The 21,012-nt window shown below is 41.8% G+C and overlaps 1 protein-coding gene across 5 annotated transcripts; it reads left to right on the plus strand.

The window, feature by feature from the left end:
* The first annotated feature begins 340 nt into the window (after positions 1-340).
* ano11 (anoctamin 11) lies at positions 341-19,584 on the plus strand. Of its 5 annotated transcripts, none has more exons than XM_030424055.1 (24): positions 343-568; positions 712-872; positions 1,383-1,512; positions 1,612-1,799; positions 1,902-2,009; positions 3,607-3,743; positions 3,828-3,885; positions 3,968-4,078; positions 4,166-4,331; positions 5,222-5,312; positions 6,673-6,769; positions 6,861-7,004; positions 7,985-8,122; positions 9,006-9,104; positions 9,241-9,343; positions 10,632-10,743; positions 10,838-10,892; positions 11,021-11,118; positions 12,601-12,737; positions 12,854-13,059; positions 13,154-13,290; positions 13,572-13,662; positions 14,611-14,794; positions 15,889-19,584. In XM_030424055.1, exons 2-24 carry the CDS (start codon positions 741-743, stop codon positions 15,903-15,905), a joined length of 2,739 nt encoding a protein of 912 aa, XP_030279915.1. In that variant the 5' UTR covers positions 343-568; positions 712-740; the 3' UTR covers positions 15,906-19,584. The 5 variants fall into 5 exon arrangements, with proteins under 5 accessions (XP_030279913.1, XP_030279915.1, XP_030279914.1 ...); XM_030424054.1 differs by having other exon boundaries at positions 17,421-19,584; XM_030424056.1 differs by having other exon boundaries at positions 14,611-14,742; positions 17,421-19,584.
* The last annotated feature ends 1,428 nt before the right edge of the window (positions 19,585-21,012 follow it).

The raw sequence follows: 21,012 nt of genomic DNA on the forward strand, positions 1-21,012 counted from the left end.
CAATTTTAATGCCTCACGAAAACCATGAGGAAAAATAAGGTAATATACAAAAATAAATCTGATCTCATAGTGGTCAATGATGATGACGCACATCAGGACGTAGATCTTAGAGGGGTGGCGCTTCTCCTCTAGTGCTCTTAATAATTTATGTTAATCCTGTGTACGTCTCTAAACCAATTAAACAAAATGTGCAAAACTGCTTGTGTGGAGGAGGGAATACACATCAACATCAAAGAGGGGATTTCCCCCACACATGCATAATGAACATGTAAGAGAGGGCTCTGACTTCATCCCCCCCCATTCTCTGCCCCTGAATGACTATTACATTATTTATGAAGTGGGGATGTGCGCTGTGCTGTATCTCATGATGTACACTCCCTCTGCTGAAATGCAGCACAGCGCCCGCCGCTGCCTGCATCTTAGGTCCATTACGGTAGCTCTGTCGGTGGAGCAGAGGAGCTTGACGGATGCGTAGACGGAGAGGAGGGAGAGGAGGGAGAGGAGGAGAGGAGCACAGATTGCTGCAGATCCAGACTTTAGCGGCAGCCTAATTTTAACCACAGCGAAGGTACAGTGCCACACACTATTTTTTCTCTTTCCAGTCTCTTTCTTTAAAGCCTGTTTCTAGTTGTGCTCTGTGAATGACTTCAGTAATGAGCACAGATTTCTCCTGCAGTACAATTTGTCTGAATGCTTAGTGTCTGTGTCCAGCCACAACACCTTCTGTCACCCTCCTCATCATGTTGAGGAAGGGCTCAGAGCTGCAGAGGGGCGACAGAGAGGTCCTCCTGGATCTGGACTATGGAGGTGAAGCACAAACCACAGACAGCTACGGGAGTCTGCACAACGGGAGCTACATCCCGCCGAGATTTGTGAGCACTGTTTTACTTTGTTCCTGTAACGCTGCAATGTAGTTTTCCTTTCTCAGAGGAATCACGAGGATTTCAAAAAATAGCTGCACCCTGACACGGCAGCCGTAACCCTGCTGCTCGCCTCGTCCCTTCACACCTCAGTGACTTCCCTGAGATGTTGCAGTGGATCTGATCAACACTGTGGTGTCAGGCAGAGTGCATCACAGGGAAAATCTAAATGTCTTGTGCTGAAATGTGACTTTACTACACTGAAAGATTCCTCTCATCATTTTCCGTTCTCATCTTTCTGGACTCATTATTGCAAAGTGGAGGCTTTTATGATGCTGTGTAATGGCACTTTTATGATTTCATGGTTTAACCCCATCAAAAGGGAATTAACTGCTCATATGCAGACAAAAAGGGTTCACAGGCAGGAGAGTGAGTAGAAAATGGCTTGTTTTTGCCTGCAGCCCTCACTTGTTTTTAATTGATTAAGAGATTTTTATTAACATCTAAACTGGATGCTTTTAGCTTTCAGCCGCAGCTGCTGATGAATATACAGAGGGTGATGATGATCCCATTCATGTTCACTGTAACACAAGAAGCAGCCAGCCACTTCCACAGCTGGGCAACTACTTCAGAGATGGAAGGACCAAAATCGGTAGGCAGCATCGTTATTGGTTGTCACAAGCTCACTGATGGATGACCGAGTCAGCCCTCCGTATAACCGTTCGGACATTTATGGTTGATTTGGGTCTAGACTTTGTGCTCGTGTGGGAGATTCGCTCGCGGAGGAAGAGACGAGGGAAGGGGAAGGTGACGGGTGAGGAGGGAGAGGCCGTGCCCACTGAGGAGAGCAGCAGGTCTGAGCGGAGGAAGGCACAGCTGGCGCAGTGGAGGGAGAAGTTTGTTCAGAATCTGGAGAGTGTTGGATTGCTTATGGAAAAGGTAGATCAGATTATTCATTTCATTAAAAAGTACGAAACCTACTGACTCTTCATGTCGAGTTATTGATCAACGCCTTGTCTATGTTGCCTCTCCTTCTTTCAGGAGGAAACAGCGAATGAAAAGAAAACAATACATTTTCTGAAAATCAGCGCTCCTTGGGATGTGTTGGTGTGTTACGCTGAGGAACTCTGTGTGAGAGCTCCATTGCAGGTCAGTGCTGCTGTTTGTAATTAAATAATATATTTTAATATAATATTAAAAGTATAATTCAAGATTTCTATGAATGGCACTGTAATTCCATCAGTCGGTCACATCTCAACAACTTCTAGATGCCATGCCGAGATGCCTAATGATTATGATCTTGGTTATCATCTACCTTTTTCTTCGGTGCAAACTAGCAGGATGAAATTTACAAGATGACTTTCCATAACATCATGTTCATTTCAGTTTATTTATGACATTTCATGGTTTTCAGACAATGTATCCTTTAGACTTTAGAGGCAATTTTGATTGTGTTTGAAGCTTTATTGCATGACTTGCCACTGAATGTGGTAAACATATTCAAGTTGTAACAACTTTGATGATCCCCTGACTTTTATGTGTGCCATCATCATTGTCAACATTTTAATTTATTGAATACTTTGACTAAATACATGCAAGTCTAATTACTTTCTCAACAGCCTCGGCTCTACTACATCTTTAGTTCTAACAGGTGTAAATTATTATGCTGACATGCTAAGTTGCACATGTTACATGGTATACATTACACCTACTAAACATCACTAGAGTAGCATTGTCATTGTGCACATATCAACATGCTGATGTTAGCATGCAGTTTAAAGAATTGTTGTTTCAAAGTACAGTCTCAAAGATCTGTGTGCATGGCTATAGACAAACCAGAAAAACATGAAGAATCCGGAAACAAATTCAGGTTAACATGATGGGTAGACGGGACCGGGCAACACTGGAAAAACAGGAGCAAATCAGATGAACTAAAGAAGAGTGAGGGGAAAACATGACTCCTGCGAGCAAAGTTGGCCCCCCATTATGTTGAGTTTGGCCTGCTCGATGCCTCTAGAAGACGATAAAGATCGTTTTTATGAAATTGTGATGTTGCACATTTTTAGGATTCCAGTTATTAATTCATCTTTATAATCTGAGAGAGAGAGACTTTGCGCTGAAAGCAAATCAGTTGGGATCCGAGTACCATTTTCAATCTTAACAAAACAGTCCAAATCATCTGGTGTTTACTTTCAGCCGGTGGCTGACCATTAAATTTGAGTTTTCGCCCTCCAAGTGAAAGTCTGGGCACTGCAGCTGTAGACTGTCTTGTTGTACATCAAACAACAGTATTTATTGTCACTGATGGAGGAGGCCTTCATTGAACAGGATTCAAATGGATACCCACACACAAGGGTTTCACTGGGAAAAAAAAAAAAAAAGCTTGTACATCCTGATCTTGCTGTGGGGGGACAAAAGCCGATGAGTTGATAATTACCGTGTCGGACGGCATTGCTGTCTAAAAACAACACGTCACGGTGAATCCTCCCAGCCCACGGCCTGTTTTGCTTTGTTGTAAACAGATACGAGTTGCTATTCCTCTGTTGAGTCACTGACAGAGAAGCTGCTGGTTGATTTTGATCATTTCAAACATAACTCCGGGACCTTTATCACAAAAATGTACAGAGCATTAACCACCAGCGACCACACGTGTTGACAAGTAACCCGAAGCTTTAAGGATTGTAACTTTATAAAGACAAGGATCAAAACATCCTGCACACTGAACGACTGTGTGTTTGTCTTGCAGGCACAGCCGAACCTGGACTTAAACACATCTGCTCGCGTACTGAGTAGACTATGCATACCTAATGTGATGATGGAGTCAGTGCCAAAAAGGCCGCTGGACTATTACACATGTGCCTTCCGCAAGTCAAAGATGAACAGGTCAGTTGTAACTGACGATGGTGAATATTAAGATCTGTGAACTTTATATCACAGTATACAGAAGTAAGTTTGTCTCGTCTACAGGTTCCTCGGCTGTGACGACCATGAAAACTACTTCACTAATACGCAGAGACACCGTATTGTGAGTGACAGATATTCCTCTACTGTTCATATAATCAGTCTTATTGTTCTCTCACTGAGTAAGACATTGTGTTTTTTTCCAGGTGTATGAGATTCTTGCAAGGACGGTGTACGGGAAAAGGAAGAGGGCTGAGGTGGGTGTGGACAGACTGGTGAACGAAGGGGTGTACACAGCAGCTTTCCCGCTGCATGAGGTCAGATATTATTTAGCCCCCTTCCTAATCCGATGCAAGATTTGTGCTATTTCCCTCTCTAACCAACATGTTTTGTTTTCTTCACAGGGCCCCTTTCAGCTTCCAAAGTTCGAGATTCGCCCTGATGAGCTGAACCAGAGGCAGATCCTTTACCACTACTGGGCCCGCTGGTGGAAATGGTCCAAGTACCAACCACTGGACCACATCAGGGAGTACTTTGGAGAGAAGATTGCACTCTACTTTGCCTGGCTGGGTAAACAGAAGTTCTTATTCAGATACATATATAAGTTATTGTCCCTGTTAAGAATATTCAACCCGTCTCATCTTGATGTGCATTTTTTTTAACAGAAAAAAGTCTAATCAAGTCTTTGAAAAATTCAGTTAAAATACAAACCAAAATATTGATTGCATATGTATTCATTTAGTGAAATCAAGGCACGATGTGATATGAGGTTAGATAAATGAATCCACTAGGTGATGTGTCACATTGACGGAAAACCTGTTTCATTTAGACAACGGAACATTTTGAACAAGTCCACGAGGTTATTGGAAAGTACAAATTATGAGAATGATACAATAAAACATCTCCAAGGCACTGACTGTCCCTCAGAGTGTGACAAATTGTAATTGCCGACAAAGCTGCCTCCAAATACTGAGTATAAGGATTTCATACTTACACTCACGCACATTTTTACCTGATAAACGACATCTAATACATGTACAGTAGTTGTTTAGATATTTCAGGCGGACAGTCCAGCCAGCTGTCGTCCAGGCATTAGCCAGGAAAGCTTTCACTGCTCTAAACACCTGCTTGCTAGATTTATCTGGGAAAAAAATGCACCTGGTGCACAGAGAGTTACACATTCTGCATTTCAGCAGAAGTGGGTAATTGTCATGGGAGGTAGAATCCATTATGTCTGGGTTAGAGAGAAGTAAACACATTGAACTTTGTCAACAGATATCATGAGCGAAATCTCGAGTCAATAAAACTTTCATCCTCAGCATTAGACACGCGTTTGCAACACCAACCTGACCTCTTCATCGAGGACATCCCAGTATTGAACAGCAGCGCAGAACTTAAATGGCTCATCCTCTCTGCATCAGCCGGGAGCTGCAGCCTAATGGACCTTTATGTCTCTGTAGGTTTCTACACAGCCTGGCTGCTGCCCGCTGCAGTGGTTGGAACCCTGGTCTTTGTGTCTGGAGTCATGTCCATGGGTACCAACACACCAGCGTGAGAGCACACACTACACAGAAATATGCTGTTTGTTGTTTGTCTGATGTTTCACATAAGATGAGCCTTGATTGGTTTACAGAGAGTGAGGTCAGGTGTTGTAGCAGCACAAGGACAGCAATTAGTGCAGATAAACAGAGGAAGATAAAATACAAAGAAGAATAGTAACAAAAACTAGAAACTATACAAAAGCAATTCAACTCAGAATGTTTTTTAAAAAGTAGCATACAATAATTGGATGCATAATTGCATAATTGGCACTGTCTCAAGTTAAACATAACACATGATAAATTAAGCAAAATGGACACACCCCAGAATGTTGACTTGGTGACAGTGACTTCCTGGAGTCCTTTCGCCAAAGTGAGGTTGCCGGGTTTGGTACCATCAGGACTAACCCTAACCCTAAAACAAGTGCTTACAGACCGTATCTGGCATCCAGCACAACAACCATAGTCCAGCTCTGTACTTAACGCACAGACATGACATCAGTATCGACCTACTCATCTTGCATCTTACGGAGAGAAAGCAAACAAATGTATTTCCCGGAATGTTGAACTTTTTCTTTAATGGACGCCAGAAATTGCCTCGAAATTAAAACTCCACGCACACACTTCCTCCCTGATTATGTTAAGCAAGCACAGTTTGAGATACAAATATACCACAGCATCAAAGCTGGGTCTGTTCTGCATGAAAACAAGCCCCATAATTATACAATCCACATGGGATGTATCTGTGCCCAGCTCATCGTACATTAATTATCACCACAGTGGACTCTGCCTACACAGCATTGTACAATCAGTTCTCCTTCAGGGTATCTGTACCTGTATAGTGTTTTTACTGTAATATTACCGTACCTATTGTTTCTATTCAACATTCAGGTTCTGCATCATCTTGTAGGTTTCAGTGGCAGAACATTCCTCCCACTATATTCACAAGAGATATTAGAGAGGATCAGAAATCATGAGGTCCATTAGTTCACACTGTAGATTAAAGCCATTGATTAGTCGAGAACGGATGGAGAGCAGTTTGTGGCAACAAAAAAACTGCAGTCGTCTCATGTGATAATGTACAATTAGCGGAGAATAATGTCCCCCTTATATAGATAAAGAAGATGGATGTCTCTTAGTGAGACCAGACTGTATTTGTGCAGCAGATCTCACGTGTGGTCATGTTTCAGTCACTCAACAGATAACAAGTAAAAGTGCAGTAGCTCAGGAAGACTGATTACAAAACCTTTCCTCTGTTTTATTCTCTCACTCAATTTACATAACCTGGATCTGTATGCATACAAGAAATGTCTCTGTTTCAGTCAAAGGTTTTCTCAATTGCAACTAATCTGTCTTTATGTGCCTGTCAACAGCAAGGAGGTCTGTAACAGTGGAGCGAGTTATCTGATGTGTCCTCTCTGCAACACATGCAAGGCCTGGAACATGTCTGATATCTGTGCCATGGCCAAGGTAATGAACTTTCCAATCATTTCACTGTACAAATAGACTAAAACCTCATATTTGTTTCACAACGTCTGTCCTGTACCTTTCTGCGATGCAGGTGGGCTACTTATTTGACCACCCAGGTACGGTCCTCTTCAGTGTGTTCATGTCCTTCTGGGCTGTAACCTTCCTGGAGTACTGGAAGCGAAAGATGGCCACCCTGGCCCATCACTGGGACTGCATGGACTTTCACGAAGAAGAGGTCTCACATTCCTTCCTTTCTCACTTGCTTTCAGTACGAAAATGCCTCTCCAGAAGTGCGATGTATCTCATCCTTGACAAAAATAGGAATAGCAGATCCAAACCAAAAGGGACAGGTACTAATTTGAAAATGGGCCAAACATGATTTTTTAAAGCAGTGTGGGAGTCGCTGTTTTATTGAGTGAGTCAATGAGAAATCATGGAAATGGGTTGTAGTGTTCCTCAGCTGGCAGGATGACAGATTGTTCGTAAGCAGAGTTATAGTAGCACTTCTTGTTTCCCCCTCAGGAAATGCTCTTTCTTTGCCCCATAGGAACATTATACAACAATTTTTAACAACAAAGAATTGTTTAACAGCCAAAGGCCAAATCCCAACAGCTAGCTAAATATTGTTTCCTGCAGTGTTACACAAGACATACTAAAATAGCTAAATAAACACAAGGGTAAATGGTTGACATTAGGTAAATTGCAGGTTGTGTTAGCTTGTTGGACAAGGTAGCATGATTGTTGGCTTGGGCCAGGATATGTGTAGCCTAATGAAATAAAACTTAAAACATAAACCTTGTTTGTTTAGCCAATATAAGTGTTTAGTGTGCCTCAACGGACACTACCTCCAAAACTGATGCATCAAAAAAGAAAGAAACAGTACTGAAACCATTGTAATTACTCTGTATCAAGCTAATCGTTAGCTGCGCATTAAGTACGTAATGTGTACCATTAGCATTAAGTTGGATCCTAGATAAGTGTTTATTCCCCTGTTACCATTGTACACAGAATTTACATTACTTTTGCAGATGAAGTGAATTACACAGTAAAACTTGTAAACCCTTGTCACAAAAATTTTAAGGAAGTTACACGCCTCACCTCAAAGGAACCTGCTCTTTAGACATTGGTTCATGTACCTTGGGTCTCCAAACCTGCACCTGCCAAATCGGCAAGAACTGTCTATAGATGTTAATGTCACGACTGTGTTCCCCTCAGGAGCGACCTCGGCCAGAGTTTGCAGCCATGGCTCCGACTATGGAGGCAAACCCAGTGACTGGGGTCAAAGAGCCCTACTTCCCTGAGAAGACCCGGCTGTCCCGCATGTTTACTGGCTCCATGGTCATCATTATGATGGTGAGACCCTGTTTAAATTTTTTTTAAAGAATTTAGGGAAACTTTAACTGAAATAGTCTGACATTGGCCATTCAGTGTGACTCATTTCTACTCTGTGCAGTTTGCTTGAATTATTATGAGCGCTTAGTCCAATTGTTCTCTTTGGAAATAATTTTTATCATGACTTGATCCTGACGTGTCATCCTAACCAGATCCAATACAAGTACGTGTAAATGTATTCTCCTTCTCTTATTCTTACAGTTATTCTCTTCATACTGGGTTTCAGTCAAGAGTCTCAGTGTCTGTTAAGCTTTACTTTTGTGATCCTGAAGATAAAGACAGGTGGGGTTCACACCTGTGCGCTATTCCACTCCATCCTGCAGTAACTGAGCCTCTTTTCAAAGAATGAATCCAGGTCATTTGCCCACAGGGCTTGATATGATCTGATAATCTCAGCTGTGCACAGTAGGCTCAGTCTCAGGATTAAGTTGTTCTTGGACGGGGATCTGAGGATCAGCTTACACCCACCCCTCTCCTGACAATACTGGTGGAGGTGGAACATTTTAAATCGTACCATTGCACCAGCACCCACAGTCTGTTAAGGCAAACTGCGTAGAATAGTACCTGTGATCAAATACAGAAATCTGCAGAACAAACTGAGAGGAATCACTGAGATTGAGGCCTCTCCAGTCACACAGCCTTCTTTTTCACTGCTGTGGGGAGTGGTGAAGATAAGGATGGCCGCACTCCATTTGGCTTAGCTGGTGTGCCACGTAATATATAGCCCGAGGGAGGGGAAACCTGCAGAAAAGCACCATCTAAATCAAACGTTTCAAAGTTTCCCATACAAAATTCACCTTACCGTGATGTTCCTGACCCAGTATGCCTGCATCTTCCCCCGCAGCTGTGCGTGGTGATGATCTTCCTGGTGACGGTGGTCATGTGCCGCGGAATCATCAGCGTGATGATGTTCCACACTGGCAGCCCTGTCCTGCGTACAGAGGTATATCAGAGCAGCATAGAACATGGATTTATGACAATATATGATATTATTCTTTCTTGTTATGACCACAACATGTGTGCACCAGCTCCGTGCCCTCTCAGCGTGTGTTTATTTGTGTATGTCATCTCGTCCTCAGGCAGGGACCATAGCCAACATCTCCAGCAGTATCGTGAATCTGGGCCTCATCCTGTTGATGGGCCGGGTCTACACTGCATTAGCTGAGCAGCTCACTAAATGGGGTAAGAATCAATACTGCTCTCTAACCCCTCAAACCTCAAGACACTGTATTGATATCAGCCTGTCACTGTGTCCTCGCTAACTAAATGCTGAGGATGATGTCCTGAATTTGATCTCAGGATCTGGGGTATAAATAGTCTGTCAGTGAAGGCAACAACGAGACTTTGCAGCGCAGAGTGGGAGAGGGCACGCATCACTGCAACACACAAACACATCTTTCAGTCAACGTATTACATTACCTGCATCATCTGAGGTGATCCGCAATAGATACACACATATTTACATCGTAATAATAATAAGAGTAGGTTCAGGAAACAGGATCTCTTCTTTTGCGTCAGTCTAAAGCCATGAAAACACTCATTGCATCAGCTCAGTTAGTCTCTACAAACTGTTGGATATAGGCTTTATTAGCTACTTTCAGCTATCCAGCAAGTCAAGATACATTACTTTACCTCCTATGTTACTTTAAAAGATGGTGGTGATTTTCATATCCTACCAGCTTAGATCACCTAATCTAGACTTTAGGTAGTCGTTACAGTAAACATAACAGGACAGGCTAATAAACTCGGAGCTTACCATGGTCACCATCCTAGTTTAGCGTATTAGTGTGCCGACCCTTATTAACATGCCAATTAAAGGATAGATTCACCCAAAAATTTTAATTCAGTCGTCACCTTCTCAGCCCTAATGCCGGTTGGAAAGTCAGGTTAAGTTGTGTGGTCCACAAAACATTTCTGGAGCTTCACAGCAGAACAGAGATGCAGCATCCTAAACAAGTGAAGTCCAACCAACAAAACAAATAAACAAATAAACAGAAAAGCTTGTTCCAAATCCCAAAGATCCCACATTGATTTGAAAAGATGTTATTTACACCCTTTGTGGAGAGTGAAAATCTTCCCTGTAGCTGCTCGGCTAAATGCATCCCATCAGATGCGGGTGCACACGTTTGACCACACATTGAGAGTGTAAATAACATCTTTTCATTATTGTTTCAAGTTCCCATCTACTTCAGTTGATTAGAAGGGTGCTACAACACTTTTGTATCATCCTCCATTGACAAGAGAGTGAGAAGATAAAGAAAAAGATGATCATTTTTGCATGAACATGTCCTTTTACACTAAAAACAAGACATAACCTAATAGAAAGATGATTTACTTACTTAGATTATTTAATTACTACAGTAATTACTATTACTGTATGAGATAAACTTACCTGGAAGATTAAAACAGTAAGATTATCATCACCAATCAAATGTCTTAAACACAATGTGTCATTTTTTCCCCGTTGCAGAGATGCACAGAACACAAACCCAGTATGACAACGCCTTCATCATGAAGGTGTTCATCTTCCAGTTTGTCAACTTCTACTCGTCCCCATTCTACGTGGCTTTCTTTAAAGGAAGGTGAGAAATGAGTCAAACAGAAACGACAGAGAAATGAAAAACCTTATATGCCACATAAGAGTTTAACTGTCTTAACTTCTCTGTGTGTGTAAAGGTTTGTGGGTTATCCCACCAACTATGGGACCTTGTTTGGGATGAGAAATGAAGATGTGAGTCTATACTTTGTGTCTAAAAAGAGAAAATATTCCAGATCCCTGCTGTGTTGTATTTTTATCCAAACCTGCCTAGCTGTGTCAACACTATTTGTGTTTCTGTGTGTCTTCACACTCTGCTGCAGTGTGGTCCCGGGGGCTGCCTCATAGAACTGGCTGAGCAACTCTTCATCATCATGGTGGGAAAGCAAATCATCAACAACATTCAGGAGTTCATAATCCCGTATGTCTCCCATTCAGATATCCATTGTACAGTATAAACTATACATACTGCAAATATTATGTTGCAATATGTTTATTTAGTTCTCCTCCGTTCACTTAACAGCTTTTAGGGTTTTGGACTTTTTTCAAACCTGCCATGAGTTCATTAAATCCTATGTTACTTTTTTTTTTTTTTTTACTTGCATGACAAGTGTTGCATCAGACTGCTGCATCCTGATTGCAGCTGTTTGTTTGGTGCAGTAAAGATCATTGCTATAGGCTACCTCTGCAGCACTGGACGTATATATCCCACAATGTTTACTCTATTGATCACCATGGCTTTAATCCAGACCTGACAGTGGCAGGGCATCCTTCGGGTGGCAGCATCCTCCTCTTTGAAAAGTCAAACCAGTTCTAGTTTTCTTGCTCGTGTCTGAGAACCCTGCCCTCCTGTCTGATCTGTTTCATATCAGGTGCTTTAACTTCAACAGCTTTTTGTGAGAGTCAGCATGCAGGACTGGGTGTGCTTTCTTTAACTTGACTCTCCTGGTGACCGAGGACGGAGAAGCTTGTGAAGGTGTCGCGATATAAATCAAAGATTGTGTGTAAGATGTGAGGTGCAAAGCCACAATAGAGCCATCTGCAACTGCTTTTAAAGGTTTGAGACTAAGGGATCATATATCTAGATAAAATATACTAAAGGTGCACTATGCCACTTTTTACAAGACAGAGCTCTTGATACAAGGAGTAGTAGTTTGTGAGGGAGCTTACATGAGTTCTAGACACACTTTAAAGCAATATTTTTACATTTGTATGTGTAAACTTTAGAGCAAAGTAGGCTTGTATCTTGAGTGATGGTGAGGTGAGACCAAAAAGAGGCCATTGCCCATCTAGAAGTCCTACTGGTCAACAATGTTGGTCTGAAAAAGTTACATATTACTTACCATTCTAGTTTTTTGTCCATAATTTGTGTCGATTAAACAGTGTAATGACAATATTTTCGCTTTGCAAATACATATTACACAGATAAGAAGAATTGAAACAAGCATATGATTGAAATTAGTGTCATCTTCATATGTATTTAAATATATATATATATATTTAATAATGTGTTGCAATTATTAATATATCTCTATATATTAACAAATAGGCCAATCATTGCCATTTTGTACATATTGAAAAATAATATATTACAATTTATTGAGTATATGCAAATAAATATTTAGAGTAATTTTTAAAATTTAGATTTTTAAAAACATATCAGTATTTGTTATTAATGTATTACCGGTGATACATTCTTGAAGCATATGCTTGTTGTTTTAAAATGTATTTTTCAAATATAACATTAAAACTTTGAGTATACTTACATATCATTTACACGGAAGCCCACGTTATATATCTAAGTTAAAGTTTGTATTCAGGGTGAAAAATGACACTGTAGAGACAAGAAATAATAAAAATGTTCTCTTTTGTAAGCGTGCTCTCTTTCTCTCTGCGCTGACAGTAAAGTGAAGGCTTGGCAGCAGAAGAGAACTCTGGCCAAGGTGCTCGGGGGGAAGGCATCCCAAGAGCCTCGGCGCTGGGAGGAGGACTACCAGCTGGTGGAGTGCGAAGGCCTGTTTGAAGAGTACCTAGAGATGGGCAAGTATTCTCTGCTGTGTCTAAAGAACATCTTGTCTCTGCGGGAATAATGTGAAAAGTTTCTATTGTCGGCTGTGTTTCACTGCACCAGTTGAAAATGACTCATTCTGCTGCAGTGCTCCAGTTTGGCTTCATCACCATCTTCGTGGCGGCGTTCCCCCTCGCTCCGCTGTTTGCACTCCTCAACAACTGGGTGGAAATTCGTCTGGACGCCCACAAGTTTGTGTGCGAGTACCGCCGGCCGGTGGCTGAGCGCGCCCAGAACATCGGAGTCTGGTTCAACATCCTGGAAGCTCTGTCACACCTGTCCGTCATCGCCAACGTGAGTCGCTTGAGCGCGATATGAACACCAGACTGGATACTGACCTCTTCTCTAAAACATAATAATTTCTTGTTCTTCTCTTTCCTGCCTGCAGGCTTTCCTAATAGCCTTCACATCCGACTTTTTACCTCGCCTGCTTTACCAGTACAAGTTCGATAATGATCTCAACGGATACGTCAACTTTACCTTGGCTTACGCCCCACTTAACTACACTGAGTACCCCATGTGCAGGTACACTGTCATGTCACTGCTCATGGTCTGAATGCATACAATCTAGGAGTGGGGAAGTGGTCTTTGGTGCCAAATTCCACAGTTTGCCTGATCTTGTGTCATTTGAGTAGAATCCTTTAAAGTTTTAAAATGTCAGTGTTTCAGATCACAGACTTGACCAACAGAGGGTAGTGTTAGTCACCTTTAGACGTCATGTGCATGCTGCATGTTAATGTACACTCGCCATCACACACTGCTGCATGTTTTGCAGTAGCTCTGTATTTAATGTTTGTCTTCTGTAGATATAAAGCGTTCAGAGACAACAATGGAAACTACTCGCTGTTCTACTGGGAGCTTCTCGCCGTCAGACTTGGTTTTATCATCGCTTTCGAGGTATGAAGGGAGCTGCTGCGTCACTGTGTTCGCTCATTTGTTTCATTCTTCCTGTCATTGTATTCATTTTATCTTGCACCCTCATCTCTCCGTGCCTCTTAGGCGCATACTTGAAGTACTGCTCATTAAGATCTCGCTGAGTGTCTTTTTTATTTTTTATTTATTTATTTTTTATCTGTTTTTTTTTGGTGGCACACAGTTTTACGTCTTTTACGTCTTCATTCTTCTTCTTCTCTTTGACACTTTGCTTTTACCTTGTGCCTTTGCCTTCTTCTCTACAATTCCATTACTTCACTCAGCACCTATCATAGGCCCCGCCTTTTTTAAAATGTGTTTATATTCAATTAGTTGCATCCTTTTCAGCCCCGTCCACCTTCATTTATCAAGCATCGTTCAAGACCTCTGAATAGTGGAATCTCCAAATTTGTCCGGCAATTCCCCCTTCTTCTCCTCATTTTAGCATATTTATGGTATCAACAGTGGAGTAAACTTCAGTTTATAAACGTCTTAAATTTCTAAAGAACCAGAATCAAAAGACAAGGTAGGTTCATAGTGTATTTTCTTCTCACAGAAAAGACAAAAACTGTACTTTTCTGTCCTTGAAACCCATTCTTTCATATAAAACACATAACCCTTTGAAAACAACTGACAAATGTAGTTTAAAAAAAATACCTAGAACAGCTGGGCACTGTAGGTTTTTTTTAAAAACAGAAGTATTTAAAAAGGAGGAAATTGGATGGTGGATGTGGGATTGAGTGCAACTAAGTGGGCTCTTTTTGTCCAAATACTGATTTGAACTTCACCTTCGAGCTCTAAATCAAATTGTTGCTTCCCGTATCTACACATGTGATGTCCAAATAGTCGTGTACACAGAGTCACAATGTCAGGTTTGACAGGAAAGACAGTTTTCTTCATTCTGATGAGGAGCTTCTGTCTCCCCTCCTCTAGCATGTGGTGTTCTTCGTGCTGCGAGCCATCGACTGGATCGTACCTGACGTCCCTGAATCGCTGGAGCTGAAGATCAAGAGGGAGCGCTACCTGGCCAAGCAGGCTTTGGCTGAAAACCAGGAGGCTCTGTTGGTGAGTCGAGGCCGAGGGGCCGCCCCTGCCACCCCAGGCACCTCCAGCCCAGGTCAGTGGAACATGGGACGTACACACACACACACAATGCCACACACACTTCATTCATAAAACCCAACACTCTAGTTCTGTAATTTAGGGCAAGACCAAGGGAAATATGAGGCTTGAAGGCTTACAGAGACCCTGTTTGGTGAGAAATACTCCAAGAGAACCAGTCGTGTGCAGCACTGGCAGACTCAGGATAGTTGAGAGGCAGGGGTGAAATTTTTTTTTTAAAAAGGCCAGCTGTATGCAGCAGGGCATCAGCACACAGAAAGTTGTGATACATTCAAAGTGAACTACAGGGGCACCCTAGAGGGCACTTTATCATGTTCCAAGAGGGCGTTTCTGCTGCCCTGGATACTTCACAGACATCGCTGTTGACCTGTTTTTATTCAGAATTAATAATTCAAATAAATAGATACTGGCGTCAGTTCCGTATCAGCTTCGTGACATCTGACCTACATGTCAGAATCATATTGTTAATGATTGATGTTCTGCAGTGTGTTGTGGGCTCTGTGGCTTCCACACAGGTGATCAGCGAAAACAATGCAGCAGCAGAGTTCACAGGTTACACACAGCGTTAAACCTGTCACTGAGACCGCTGATTCTCATAAACAGATTCCACATTTTAAAGGCTTTTAACAGTTCACCCACCCATACAAACGCCTCTGCAGAGCATTTGCAGAGCACCTGCGGCTCTGCTAGCTGTTATAAACTTGCTACACTGCACGCAACATGATCATTAAAGGTAATCTGTGTGGGATCTGAGCCAAATATGTCAGCGTCAGATGAATCTGATTACATCCAGAGACCTCGTGGGCTGTTGGCATAAATTGTCATTTCCTATCAACACCACTGTTGATGTGTTACCAAAATGTACGACAGAAGTAACTTCAGGAAAAACCATTATGCTCAAGCAGGAGCAGTTCAAATACAAACTGCACCGGAGTATGTGTTCTGCACCTGAGGATCGCAGCCTGTACATTCACGGTTTGTTCGTAGAGAATACAGATCCACAGAGTGTATTTTCATCTTTGTCTGTGTGTGTGTGTATGTGTGTGTGTCCCTGTGCTCTGACCCATGCTGTTGTCGTATCTCATGTAGTGAATGTTGCTGGATGATGACAGGTGAGTACGACACAACAGGTAAGTTCTTTGCATTCTCAAAAAGGACGTCGCTATTTCAGTTATCATAGTGGTCAAACCAAAAAGAACGCACCAGATTGATTCCATTGACGTGTGATCAAAGAGTACATACAATATCAGACAGGGATAAGGTCTTATATTTAGGTCTTTGCAATAATCGTTTATAGGATAAGGCACATATAAGTCCTTATAGGATGCTTATTAATGTTTGTTAGTGATTATTGTTGGAATATGGAGCTATTTAACACCTATTTTCAAGAAAGTATTGCTTACAGCCAATTTAACATTCATTGTGCATAAGAAACTCTTTATGAAAACAGTTGTGGTGAAGCAAACTGAATCATGCCAGGAATTATTAGAGATATAAGCTGAGTCATCCATATAGTTCTAGGTAATACAGTTTGAATTAACATCACAATATCTGTAAGCATATATTTCAGATATTGCATATTATGCAAAGTCACATGTAAAATAATTACATTAGCCAATTAAACACATGAACTGTGCGTCATGGTATTTCATCACACACAACTCTTGTGTGTTGTGTTTTTGTTACAATCCGTCATTGTAACAGCATCATACTGTAAAAACATAAGATAGTTCTCTGTTATCAAGGATAATACTAACATAACTACAAGCAGGCAAAAAGAAAACATGCCGGTGATGAACACTACAGCCCTACCAGTGTATTTTATATCATGTCTGTGTGTTAACTATGGAGAGGAGTCAGGAAATAATTAGCTAGATTAGCATAAAGACTTGAGGCAGCTGGGCAAGCTCCATCCGCTGCATCTCTGGCTTCACTGGTTGCCAGATACAGTCAGTGAGCACAGGTTGTGGTTTAAGTCTCTGTAAAGGTTGAGAGGGGCCAAACTGAGTCACCTCCACAACAAGACTGAGTTCAACTGCTCATAAAAAAAAAGGTTTCAGCACATATATGTGTATATATACTGTATATGTACATATATCTGAACTTAAACCACCAATTGTCCTTCAGTTTACAGTATGTTAGTGGTTAAATAACTTATATACAGCATGTTAATAAGTAAGATTTAGAGGTGCTGCAAGGTATTTTTTTACTCTGCACTGAGCCATCACTAGCTGTATCCCCTCCTTTCAGAATTTATGCTAAGCTAGGCTAATCAGACTCTAGCTCCTTACTTTACACCCTCACAAGAGATTGACATCAATCTTGTCTCATTCTCGGGGAAAAAAACATAAAAATGTTTTCTAAGTCAGTGTAATTGAAACAGCGTGTTTTACTGCCGGTGTCAGTTAAATGTTATATGGTAGCAGGCAGCTGTAATTCAGTAGCATGTTGCAACAGAGATTGTCTGTGTCAGCTTTTCTCTCTCTCTCTCTCTCTCTCTCTCTCTCTCTCTCCTTATCTCTGAGAGTATTCAGTCCGTCAGAACTAACTCGCTGCCCTGTCTCTCTGCTCCTTCCCCATTCCTTCCGTGTCCAAACCCAACTGCACCGCCTCCCCTGAAGGAAGCGACGCGTCCTTTGGAGTCATGAGCTAGGACTACGGCGTGGAGGAGTGGTGTGAGGGGAGAACAGGAGGAACACCTGAGGAAAAGACACTCCTTCACATCTGGGAAAACACGAGTGAACTTTTTCCCTTCCGCTGATTACTGTCTCTGCACTGGTATTTTGTTTTCATTTTACTACTGTGCATACTGCTGCACAGAAATTATGATAAGCAGGTGTGCAGTGGAAGCCAAGCTCGCCCAGCTTACCCCCACGTTTTCATTTGGAGAACATTTTCAGGCTGACCGATGAATGTCAATGACTCACATTAGGCCTACACAAATAACGTTTTTGTTCAAAAATCTGTCCCTGATCCGAAAAGTATCTGCGTCTGTCTTTTCCAAAGCAGGTACTGTCCCTCCGGAAACTGGGCTGTAGCCTGAGCGGAGTCTATGAGTAAAGAACAAAAACGCCCTGAGAAATGTGATTACATATAGTTTGATGACGCGCTGATGGCAAGAAGACGTAGTGACAGGCGACCAAATGAAACGCACTGTCAGCTTGAATAAAATTACAGATTTGTCTGGGTTGGAAAATTGTTGGAAACATTTGGGATAATGTAGTTACACAACTCAACAGCATATACAGCAAAGGTCCAGTCAATTTAAAGGAGCAGTATGTAAGAATTGGCCACCTGTCGAATTCATACTACAAACAAATAAGAGGCAGCATATCTCTGGAAAGGTACACTAAAGTAGTTGCTAACTGCTGCTAACTGTAACTATCATTAGCTTGTTAGCTCAGTTAGCCATGTAGCTAACTATTAGCTGATTCTGCCCTGAGATAGGGGAGCGTCAGGTTTCGTTTAATGCCGACCTCCAGAGGCCTGAGCAAGTGATTTGGTGAGGTTAGTCCCAGGGTGCAAGGAGCCAAACCGACAAGAAAACCACCTCCATGTTGTTGATTGAGGGCAGAATGGAAGCTACAGTGAATGTAACTGTCACCTCGTGAGGTACAAAGTGCTGCTACGAGAAAGGAAGGGTCAGGGCTAACTGATTATCATGCTAACTCCAGAAGATAATCTCCACAGCACAATGTGTAGTTGTCTTTGACATATCAGGCTTATTCCTTCACATTCTATTGATCATTGTAATTCATTTATTTTATGTTCAAAGTGAAAATTCTTACATATTGCTCCTTTAATGTACACATGTCAAATATATCTTTCAGCCTGCTTACAGTTTTTGCTTCTGTTACATTAAAATGCTGTGAAATCAGTGTAGTTTGGGGGAAAGCTCAATAGCCTCATGGCCACTCAAGTCACAGGCACAATATCTACCATAACAAAGCCTCATCAGTACCAGTTATTAGCTGTTTTTTCCACTGGTTAATTAAAATTGCAGCATGGATTGTTGATGCTTTCAGTGTTTCAGGTTCTGTGGGTCCAGTAAGAAATTCGCACTGACATGACACCTGCATCAGACCCGACCTAGTAGCCAAGTCTGAACAGTATTATAGTAAATTGATGTTAGATGTTTTTAATGACATGAAGGAGCAACCGAATCCCTCCTGAAAATCTTGTTTTAGCTGACATCCGGCGGTCCAACTCTCACCTGGATGCAGTGATTTGCACATGCACTCCGGGATCCCGTCAAACATTTGTGGTCTTTAAACCCGAGCTGAGATAACCCCGATGACTTTAAACAGCCCAGGCTGAGTAGTACACCCCGTAATGAGTAAACCAGTCTGTTCTGTGTAAAATCAGTAGAGTGCCCAGTGCGGTTGCTTTCTATGTGATGACCCCTGAGGTCCAAGTGCACCTTCCTTTTACAACTAGCTGATACTGTAAAAAGGCAAAGAACAAATAGTCTCTTTTTTCCTGTTAATTGTTAGAAGACTGATTGTGAGCTGTTAATATTACTAAGATTGTCTGTCGTCTTCACCATGATGAAGAAACTGCAACTGCCCCCCCGTCTGCACCGTATATGTCCGTACGCATATACTGTACATGTTTACTGAGCACGTCTTTTCTACTCGAATGCTCTGCAGAGTTTCATGAGCGTTGCTACTGTACGGTACTGTAAACAGGAGTGAAATAGTACCTCGATGAAGGACATATTTTGTGCGTGAGCTGTTTTCCATTGAAGACGTTTTAGAGCCAAATAAATCTAGTTTGATGAATGCATATGCCTCCTGAGCGTGGGATTCTGAGCTGCTGATGTGTCATCTGGGAGATACTGTTCTGCTCTGCTGTAGGGATGAACTTCAGCGTTATCACGGCTTTCCATCTACCTCCTCCACTCTCTACTTCTTCTCTCCCCGCCCCTGTCAGATGATGTTCCCTTCTACCTGCGGACAGATGAAGAGGACCCTGATTTATTAGGAGTCAGAAGCAGACAGGTGTTCTTTAATGATTTCTCTCTTCCTCTCCCTCCTCCCCTCACATACTCCTCCGAAGGCAGTGGCCTTGGGCAACTCCTGACTTTTATTTTTCCTCCTCCTCTTCCTCCCTCACCTTTTCTTCACCCGTTTCTCCTCTCTCTGTGTCTTTATTCCCTCGTTCTCTTCCCTAATTTTTTTTATACACACTCTCACTGTCTCCCTCCCTTTCCTCTCTCTTGGCCACATTCATCTTGTGATTGTTATGATTGCTGTGCGTTCCTCTGTCATGGCCTGCAGGAAGAGTGAGTTAGTACTTGTCAGCGAGCACAGGTATGCACTGTGGACACCGGCTGGCTCGTTCACCGGCTGCTGGAGCGAGGAGGGAGATGCTTGCATGCACGGGCTGCAGAACAAAAGCTCCAGATCAGCCACGAGGTAACGATGCAGGAAAGAGCACGCTGCAACATTGAGCCTGAAAAAGTCAAATGCACCAATATATACTTAACTAAACATTGTCTATTTGTTTCTGAGACAGTAAGTATGATGCAGATATACTATAGTGCTGGGTCACTGGTGGGTCAGTATCGTGATGTTTGCAAGAGAATGCTGTCTAGTACAATATGTTTAACGTATGCAAAATCGTATACAATAGTAGTCAAACTGATGTTCAATTCAAGTAATTGTTAGATTTTTTGTGTAAATGAGAAAAATCCTGCAGTAGTGTGATTAAGTGAGTAAGACAGCCTCAGTGCAAAAAATGATATTCTAACTCTTGATAATTCCACTTTAACTTCACTGTCCCAGTTCTTCAGTCATCACACACTCATGTTGCACAGCGAAACACCGTCCAAGCCCCGCGGACTTTATTTAAAGGTTTAGAGGAGATTTTCAGAGTTTACAAAGAGACCGAATATGTCTGGTTGAATTTGGGGGAAAAGTGTATAAACTGCTACTAAAGACATCTAGAATATTAATAAGTAATATAATAATAAAATAATATATATGATACTGTCAGTGTGAATCAAGAAAGATTTTTCTGACATTAAACTTGCATTAATACATGTGTTTGTTAAATAAAGCAGGACATTAAAATAAACGACACTGACATATTATCACAGCATGTAGTTGACAAAGGTCAAAGTAAACAGTCACCTTGTTAGAGCTTGAGCTGCAGGTTAAAATGAAGGAATGAAGTAACTGAGTTTACCGAGTTTACAAGCCAGGAAACCAA

Source organism: Sparus aurata, chromosome 7 (genome assembly GCF_900880675.1).
Source record: "Sparus aurata chromosome 7, fSpaAur1.1, whole genome shotgun sequence".
Taxonomy (NCBI): domain Eukaryota; kingdom Metazoa; phylum Chordata; class Actinopteri; order Spariformes; family Sparidae; genus Sparus; species Sparus aurata.